At 41.8% G+C, this 10,033-nt stretch overlaps 1 protein-coding gene across 1 annotated transcript in view; it reads left to right on the forward strand.

The window, feature by feature from the left end:
• The window catches only part of ST5 (suppression of tumorigenicity 5), a gene marked incomplete at both ends in the record, with an annotated part of 29,154 nt that extends 19,962 nt beyond the window's left edge, over positions 1-9,192 (forward strand). The window contains 3 exons of the mRNA XM_009695437.1: positions 1,828-1,905; positions 5,898-6,038; positions 9,044-9,192. Of these exons, the coding sequence (XP_009693739.1) occupies positions 1,828-1,905; positions 5,898-6,038; positions 9,044-9,192 (368 nt within the window). The remainder of the gene's footprint in view (positions 1-1,827; positions 1,906-5,897; positions 6,039-9,043) is intronic.
• Positions 9,193-10,033: the final 841 nt, after the last annotated feature.

Genomic DNA, 10,033 nt, shown 5'->3' on the forward strand with positions numbered 1-10,033 from the left:
TAACCAAAATCCCACATGCTTGATATAATCACTCAGTGCCTTTAGAAAGGGTTTTATACCTAATATGGACAAAAAAGGGCTCTGCTTTTTCAGAGATGTGACGTGTAGTGAGCAGGTTCGGATCCAGAAATAGAGTCATCTGTATTCACTTAGCTTTGGTATTTTTTTGTGGTCTTTATTGTAACAGGCAGGCACCTGCTGACTGTCCAAGTCTAGATTGCAATATTCAGATTTAAAAAGCACAGCTACCCCTCAGTTTGACTTGATTGACATCTGTGTGGCATGTAAATGTCAAACACATCATGAAGAAGTTAATCACTGTATCAGCAGAGTCTAATGATGAGACAAAGATAAAAATATACTGACCTTCTATGTGAATACAGAGGAGATGATCAGTCACTTTGGCTAAATGTACAAGTAGGCAGAAGCTGATGGAAATATTGACTGAGCTCCTTTATCACAGAGTCGTTAGTAATGGAGATGATTCTGTCACTGCTGCATATCAATAATCTACAGCTGTGCAAAGAGGCTAAGTGATGCCAAGTGATTCTTTTACAGCCTCTTTTCAGTCCATGCAGCACAAGCACAGCTGACTCCATGAGATGCAAGGAAGTAGGCAGCCTCCCCTCTTGTCTCAGACCCTGCTTTCACCTTTTGGCTGCTTGAGATACTGGGGTTTGCTAGCGTACCGGCAGCCTTTCTGTGCCATGATGGATATAGCTCCTGGATGAGGTAGCACCAGGACTTCCTTCCATTGTATCTTGGGACTACATGTGACTGCATCTTGAGTCAACAAGCTGCCTTGTTAAAATAACAGCGCCTAGAAAGTGTGTGCCTGCTGATCTGGTGAAAATCAGTTGCAACTACACAAAACTGGAATGCTGCATCACAGCTTATTAAATATACAGTGGGAAGCTGCTATGCATGGATGTCACTGCCATCTGCGGGCACTGTACACATGCAAGACACAGGCAGACCAGCTCTCTGCTCTGAGGACCTTTGCCAGTGAGGACGGTTTTTCTAAAGTGCTCAGCATTGACCTAATTCTACTTCTTTTCCAGTAAATAAGCTGAATCCAACCACTCCTGACAGGCCTTTCCCTGTAGTGGTATAGGCAGGGTTGCAGAGTCCAGTATGCTGAGGGAATACAAGTCAGTCACGCCAATTTAAACCATTTGTTTCTCTTGTAAATATCTTCAACAGGATGATTATTGAGGACGGTATTTATAGGGTTTTTTGGGGGGAGTGGAGGGAATGTGCATCATTGATTCACAATGCCACTGTTTAAGTTATTTGTTTCATGTTTATCATGCATTAATCTGAGGAAGTTAGTGATTTAGCTCATGCAGCTTGCCTTTGTGTAGGTCTATAAGCTTGCTTTTTGTAAGCTGAACTCTCTTTGAACATCATGGCGTGAATAGGGAACTAAAGCCATCATAACCTCCCTTAGCAATGTAGTTCTCATCTTCCAGCACATGGCCCCAGGGTGGCCCCACTCCTCGTGCCGCAGCAGGAGCAGAGGACAATGATAGCACAGGCATGAGTTACACTCGTAGTTAAATGTGCTTTTATGGCTGCAAGCTGGAGCAATATTGGAATACAGCTCCAACGCGCTGTGATTTCCAAAGTGGATAAGCACTATTTACGCTTTTTAGTTTCCTGTCTTATGGAAGAAATACGATGCTTTTCCAAGAGTAGCTATTTTGATGGAGAAACGGATAGTGAAAGATGTCACATGATGGCCAACTGTGTGATCAGAGAGAGAAGTGTATTACCTTGTGACTCCAAATTAATATGTAATTTCAATCTTCTTTTCACTGTTATCAGCCAAGTGGAAAAGGCCCACGCCTACCTGAAGTTTATTGTGTCATCAGCCGGTTGGGGTGCTTTGACTTATTTTCCAAGGTAAGAAGATATTTTTTTTTCAATATTGCTTTTTAATTTGATTGTTCACTGAGACACATCCGCAGTGATGAACAGACGAGAAGAATTTCTTCCTTTGATGGGAGATAACTGTATTTTACAGTTGCTGTTTTGGATATTCCATCCCTATTATTGGGTTCGTCAAAGAATGTCTTATTACTTCTGTGACTGAGGCGAACTTGATTCAAAAAACATCTGGGTGTCTGTATGATCTGGCTGACTGAAGTTTTTTCCATTGTTTTCTAAAGCCGTTCTGTGCTGAGCTGTAATTCTTGGCATCCAGAGTTTGAATGATGGGCCAGTACCACTTTTACTCCAATACCCTGTGAAATGATGAGGTTAAGAAAAAAGATTATTTGATAACTGAATTCTATATGCTTAATTCTATTGACACGGTTTTTTATCCTAGGAGGCTAGGAAAGCACAGATAGTCTTTTAATTGGCCTCCACATTAACGAATCCAAAGCTGCATTGTATGCTGATGTGGTTTACCTAGGTAATACATTTCCTGACGCAAGAGTTTCAAGACAATAAGCAGGGCATTGCAGCTAAACTGAGGGATTAAATAGCCATAGAAACAGTTAACTGCCAATCAGCTCCAGAGCCGCAAGCATTCTTCTTTTGTAAGACAAAAGGTTATTGAAATTAACTATTAATAACATTTCTGATTGATTAAAATTTTAAGTATCTCTCTAGCTGCCAGTTTAGGGCCTCCTAGTCCTCTGAGAGTGTGTCCTGCAAAATCCAGTGAGCACCTCAGAGTGTTGTATAGGATTTGCTGGTGATCTGTGGAGAGCAATGACGTGTCTAATGTCAAATGGCTGCCTTCCCCTTCCCCAATTTTGATACAGTGTTCATGGAAATGTTGCTTTAATTTGCCAGAGATTTTAACTTCAGATATGGGAAATCTCACAGAACTTACACAGATTTTTCTTGTTCATTTGTATAGGAATAAAGTTGAAAAGAACATGTGAATCATTGAAGTTAATAAAAATCATAGCATTTATATTGTTCATATGATCTAATAATCATACAAAATGTTATCTTCAAAGCAGGTTTCAAGCTTTTATAGATAAAACTTTAACACAAATCTTGTGTGAAGAAAAACAATTGGGTTGCAATAGTTAATTGCAATTCTGCTTCTGACATCTTTCATAAAGCTCTGAAGTCAAGGGTTTATAACAGTGTCTTTTAGACATGATGTGTATCTAAACATAGATATCTGTGAGTGAAATGCAATGCATTGTCCTGGGAGGATAACACAGCTCACCAAACTCATGGTATGGAGAGATGTCGTGAGGCTTTTTGTTTGCTTTTATGTTTTTATCTAATTTTGAAAGTGCACTAATTTTCAAAGGAAAACTTGGGAGGGGGGGAATAAAAAGCAAAAGATAAAAAAAAAAAAAAAAAAAAGAAGAATTTAAGTATCCTCCTTACAACCAAGTATCACTGCAGCTGAGGTATGAAGTCAGACAAGGAAGGTCATTGCACCAAAATCCAAAACTGCAAATAATCTGCTTTCCCAGTTCAATCTGTAACTTGGAAAAAAGTGTCTGATCATCCAGCCAAAGTGAACCCAAGGTTGACAGGTGAGTGTAACTTCACTGACTTCAGCAGGGGCTATTCCCAGGCATTGTGGCAGGCGGGCCCTGGCCACACAGGCCTCAAATTCTTGGTCTGTGCAAGAAGGAAGGCTCCCACTCAATTGCATGTTGGGCCCTGAATAGGGCTGTAACACACCTCTGCTCTTTTTCAACTACGGGGCTCATGGAGGGGCTGAGCCACAAAAGGACCCTGTCCGCACTGGAGCCTGGCCACCGCGGCACTGTCCTGCAGAGGGCTAGTCACCGCCCGACGGTACTGGCACCAGGGTGGGAGCAGGGTGCTGGCAGCACGTGGGGCTGATGCCAGCCCTGGGCTGGATTTAGCACAGCTCTTTGGCAGACACTCCAAGCACTGCATTTGGAAAGGGTTTGGATGAAACAGCTGTTAAATGAAGGAGGAAGAGTTTGACCCTTAGCATCCCTGTTGGTTTTAAAGACAGATGTGGTGTGGATGGAGACAGACGTTCCTGAAAAGTGAGGCAGTCTCTTTTTCCAACCTAGTAAGAGGAACCTGGGCTGTCCTAATTGCTAAATCCAGTGAAAGAGAGGAAAACGATTGTGATGGTGTACTTTGCCGAATTAGTCAAAACAAGGAACAGTTGTCTTTACGGAAAAATGTGAGTGATGAAAGACCATGAGATATTAAACTTTGGATATTATTTATCAGAAAAGCAAAAGGAGTCCTCTGTTTTAAAATGTTTATCATCCTGTTTCTGATAGCCTGCATTATATTTCATCTTCCTCAAAGACTTTTATGCTCACTGTTGTAATACCTACTGCTAAGACAGACTCGAGAACCACAGATATCTTTACTTCCAGCCAGTTCATTTGGTCATGGTTTCAATAGATGTTTGTGACCATTTTATCTCCTGAGATCTCTGTTCAACTTTTATTCAGTTTAAATGCTCCTTTTTATTTGTGTTGTGAAGGTTGTTGGGACAGGGATATGACACATACAGCCCCCAACTCCAGCAACATAAGGCATCAAATAGTCACTGCAGAAAAGGAGATATGTGTTGGGCACGTTACAACTGCATGCTGGCAGCGTGCAGGAGCATTAAGGGACCCAGGGCATAGCCTTGGTTCATTACTACTTCCCATTTCGGCAACTGGTTTTGTTTGGTGAGGACAGTTGTTGTGCTGCAAATTACACCAAGAATTAAATTCATATCTTCATTTATGGTTATCTGCTGCTTCCATGGACCGGAATGCAAGCTATGTATATAGGGTCAGCTTTGCTTTAGTTAGGTCTTTACTATGTTGCAAGGAGGAAGGGTAAACTATGCATCAGCAAATGCCTCTGTTGGCATTGCGTGTCACTAGCTATCGTTGTAAGTCACCAGCTTGTGCTTGAGTATCTTTTAATGTTCTGCTTCAGTGAAAAGCATTTCCAAGAGAAACAAGGGAAAATGCCTGGCTCGGACCCACTAACTCTTGTATGGCCTTTTGCTCTTGAGTGGTGGTTAAAAGATCACCATTTCAGGTCAAACCACTAACTGCTTTGAAGCTTGCTTTCTTGTCTTCTTTAGGTTTTTCATCTATATGGTCTGTCTAATGTGGGAAAACTGAGCTGTGATCTAATTTATGTTGGCCCATGTGACCAAAGAGAGAAGAAAATAATAGTCCTCTCTATCTGTAAGAAGTTCCATCTGCTTATTTCAAAAGTCGATTGCCTGCTCTGCATCATGTCAGACAGAAAATGACCTTAATGCATGCACCCAGTGTAAACAGCTGGGCATGCTTCATGAGGCTGCTCACGGCTGGCTCCAGCTCAGCACAGACTGCGACGTCACTGCTGCTGCCATGGCCAGGACACTTCCAGGAGCTCCTTCCTGATGGACCTCTGCTGGTATCATAGTGTGGCAGCGTTGCTTTTCTTGCTGGTCTGGCTTTTTCCTGCCCTCTGAGTTGAAATAGAAGAGATGCCCAGGGTAGAAGAAAGTGTTTCTCCTTACTACAGATTTCAAGATCTACCACTGAGACGTGATGCTGACCTGGCCTGCGATCACAGGATTTGTCTTGATCTTTCTATCCTTCAGCTCATCCTGTTGTTCAGGCAAAATCCCAACAATATAGATCCTTTTTGCCATGCTGAGTTTTCTTTCTCCTTTCCAGATTTGTTATTTCTTCCTTGTGTCTCTGTTAACTGCATTCACAAACAGGCTCCATTTTGTAACTGGAAAATGTATCACTTTTAGAGTACAATTGAATCCCGTGGCTTTAACTGTGGTGAAGAAATGCATGGCAGAGGAGGATTAAACTTAGGTCTGCCATGTGTTTAGGCATATGTGGGTCAAAAGATGCTTCAAAAGTGCATGTGGTGCTGACAAGTTCTGTCTCTTTCTCTCTTATGTCTTACTAATGGATCAGATCCTGGATGAGGTTGAAAGGAGAAGGGGAATATCTGCTGCCTTGGTTTATCCCTTTATGAGGAGTCTGATGGAATCTCCTTTTCCTGCACCTGGAAAGACAATCAAAGTCAAAACATTTCTGCCTGGAGCTGGAAATGAGGTAAAATGCAACTGCAAACATTAAAAGTCAAAGCCTCCTCCCTCACCACTCCAATATCAAACAGCAAAAGAAAAACAGGAGGAGACATATGGATACTGCAAGGCATATGAGGTGGCACACCCTCAAAATGTGCAGTGCAGGAGCTGCACCAGTGTTGATATGCTAATGCCAGTTCCCATTGATGATTATAGGCCAATTTATTGTTATGTATTTGTTATTTTACATTTATTAATAAGTTGTGTTTGAGAAAAAACCACAAACAACACAAATGTCTTAGTATGCCTGGCCTACTGTAGTTAACAGACTACAGTGTTGCTGGGCTTTATCACAGTGATAGCAAGCAAGCGTAAGTTTCCCATGCTGACTGTAATTGAACAGTTCAGCAGCTGGTTGTTATTGCAGACCTCGTTACTGCTGGTCCTGGCCTTGGTAGGAGGAGTGACCAGCAGCATTTAAATGGCTCTTTTTGGCAATAAATACCCTTTAACTGGCCCTCACAGAAATAGCCTATATTTGGAAAAGCATGTCATATAAAAGGGGTTTTTTTGTGTCTGTGTGTGTGCGCACATATAATAGATTTAATTTCCTTTTATTACTGACTCAAGTAGCTAGAAGCCTGGCATTATACAACATATGCCTTACTGGAAAATGGCAATATTGGTGCCTTGCTTAAAAAGCTTTTTGTAACTTGAGGCTTGCTAGCCATTCGCTGTGTCAAATTCTGCTCTCTGCATGTCCTTATGTAAGTATACAGTAACTCCACTCAGATGGGCAAGCATATAGAGGAGATACATTACTGCAGATAGGAATAGAATTTGGCCCAGTTAGTGAAAGCAGGAAAAAAATTCCCCTCTAGGGTTATTTTACACTCCTTAGGGTTAGTTTTACAGTGCTATTACTATTTTCACATTGAATTGCATTTTCTCCAAGTGTAATGCCACTGACTTCAGCCGAGTGGGCCTGTAGTGTCACTTGGTATGAAATGTAAAATGTTCCTGGTACAAGTGACTTGCAAGGCACGCGTAAGTCACAAGCATTTTCTTCTGGAGAAGCAAAGGAAAACTGAAAGGCTGTTTGGTGTAACAGTGGTAAGATCTGATAATGCTTTTTTGATGTGAATATATCTGGGAATCACGGATCTACGACTTCTCTGTCTTCTGCTCAAGCTTCTGAACTCTCCCAGAGAAAAAAAATGAGATAATTCCAAACAAACAAACAACTCTCTTCTGACTGAGCTTTGCTCTCTGTTATGCTAGTACAAACTTGTTATTTAAATGGAATGCACTGGCTTAATTAGGAACAGAATCTTGTCCTTCCATTGTGGCTCCTCTGGCCTAAACAAAGATGATGATTAATTGGGAAGTAGACACTATTTTTCTTTGTGATGAGCAGACTGAAGCAGAAGACTTTGCCAGGCAACAGAAAACATCTATGGCATTTGTAAAAGCTGCTGTAACTTGCATTGCATCCTACCCTGCAGCAAGATTTTAGTGTTGGAAGTTTTGCAGTAAAACCAGCTCCTCATGACTTGGCACATAAACATGATTGGAGCTTGCAATCCCAATGCTAAGGAATGGAGGTGGGCACCTTTACTGGATATGAGAAAGAGAAAGGCAGGCAGCGTCTCCCAAGGAGGCATTCATGGTAGCTCATCGCCCCGCAATTTGGTTCTTACTGCTGTTTGGGTCAACAGCTGAGTGATGGGTATCTAATACTCTGGCACCATAATGTTTCTGTATTTCAGGCTTAAAAAAAAAGTCAAATCTGTACACAAATATTGTTCTACCAGTGACTTTCTTTTTATAGTCCTGTGTTACTGATCACAAACAATATTACAACTCAAGTGGTATGAACTGGTTTTGTTTAGAGTATCCTGTGGTCTTGATCATATGCTTAAAACAGTGTGTTTGTGAGGAATTTTGTAAGGGCTACTCCAGTTTAAACCCACTACAGTATGCTCGTGGAACGTGGTGTCATGTGCATGAAAATATAAAAGTGGTCTAAAGCAATAAAGCGACAGTGATTTTTGAAAATACAGAAAGGAAGAGAGGTATATATGTTCCTGTTAATATGTCTTCAGAGATTTCAACACAGCTTCAAGTTGGCCAGCTTTTCCCCTTTCCCTTCTGTTTCCTCAAATTCCTCAGTAGTTCATCATTTGCAGTCTTGCACTTCATATTTTCCTCCCTGTTACTCTCTTCTTCATGTTATTTTTCCCTCTTCTTTTTTCTGTCCTCCACCTTCAAGTTCCACATCTGAGCATGTCAATTGCAGAGTAAAAGGAAGATATAATAAAGGAATCAAGCAAAAGGCATTTGAGAAAAGGAAGGAGAGGGCCTGAGGTCATGGATGAAGTATGAAAATTAGACTTTAAAGGGATGGCACAAGTCACCATCTAAGACCTTGTCCTGACTTCCCAGTTAAGTATATATATGTACATATCTTTATGACAAAAAAAGGTTTTAAACATTATCTAGTGAATTATGCATCATAGAAGAGTGAAAATGAAGTAAATTTGGTTTAAATTTTGCCTGGCCTTTAAGTTCAGTCCCTCCTGGCTCCTACCTAGCTGTGAATTTGAATTGCTAGCCAAGTTTATAACCAAATCTACCTTGTCTTTATGGCTGTTTTAACCCTGTAAGCTTCCAGCTCCAGTGATTCCAGTTTGTTACTTGCTGTATACTGTTGACTCAACCAAACTTTACATCTCTGATAGCATGTTTAGAAGGCAGAATTATGCTTCCCTCGGAAATAACAGCAGATTTAATGCACACAACTATATTCTGGGAAGAAGAATGACTTGATAGTGGATTGGGTAATATGCCATTTCTCTGGAGTGCTGTGCCTCCAGCCTCAGTTTGCAAAAGAGGATGGGAGTCGTTTGCTGTGTCTCCTCAACAGGAAAGCAAGGAGCGGTGCTGGAGGGCCTGGGCTGGGGTGCCGAGCACCCCGGCACTGTCAGCCCTGACCAGTGATGCTGACTGATGTTTGTTGGATGTGTTCAGGTCATTGAGCTGCGGCGACCCATGGACTCACGCCTGGAACATGTGGACTTTGAATGCCTTTTCAAGTGCCTCAGCGTTCGTCAGATCATCAGGATCTTTGCTTCTCTCCTGTTGGAGCGGCGTGTAATTTTTGTAGCAGATAAGCTCAGGTAAGTGGCAAAGGGACCTGAACCACACATTCAGGACAGTACTATTTCTGGATACAAAAAGCTTTATGAAATGTCTAGAATGCTTGTCAGATGTGAGGATCCTCTCTCTGTAGGATTTAAATAATTTTTACATCAATGGAAGTTATTTGCATCAGGAGGGGCACACATTCGCTAGCTGTCACTAGCTATGAGGCACTTGTTCTGTCTTACTTTCCTGTCCATAGAATGGCGATACCAATACTCACCTGCTTCATAGTCAGCAAATGTTTCCACAGTGTTTTGAAGCAATATAGTCCTAGCAATATTTCATTTCAGGTTTTGGGACAGAGTACTCATAAACAGTAGCGAAGATCATCACTGGGGTGCTTCATCTTGTGGCCATGCAGTGCAGCCAGGCAGGGAAGTGGGGTGCTGAGAGTTCATCTGGTTTGCTCCATGCAATACAGAGAGTTTATAGTGGGGCTAGGTTTAAAATCCTGCACTACCAAACCCATCCAGTGGGAGTGTTAAGAATGCTATTAAGGTCCATCCCAGCTAGTTGGGATATTTTTCCTGGTGCTCTCATGACCTGGAAACATTTCCTTTCTGAATGTCCGTCTTGGGCTCCTTGCTACATCCTTTCTACATACTTCTTACTTCCCTGCCCTTTGATTGCGGTCTCCCCTCCCTGGCTCCTCTGAGGCATGAACTCACCCCAAAGTGTAGGGAGTCGGAGTGACAGGTCACAACTCCATGTGACCTTTACCAAGGAAATGGGAGCTCTGTGTAGGCTGCACCTCTGCTGCACAGTAAAGAATCGTCCCTTTTTTAGATGCTTATGTAATCCATATAGAAAAGTGTG

The sequence above is a fragment of the Cariama cristata genome, unplaced genomic scaffold (genome assembly GCF_000690535.1).
Source record: "Cariama cristata isolate BGI_N322 unplaced genomic scaffold, ASM69053v1 scaffold43510, whole genome shotgun sequence".
Classification (NCBI taxonomy): Eukaryota; Metazoa; Chordata; class Aves; order Cariamiformes; family Cariamidae; genus Cariama; species Cariama cristata.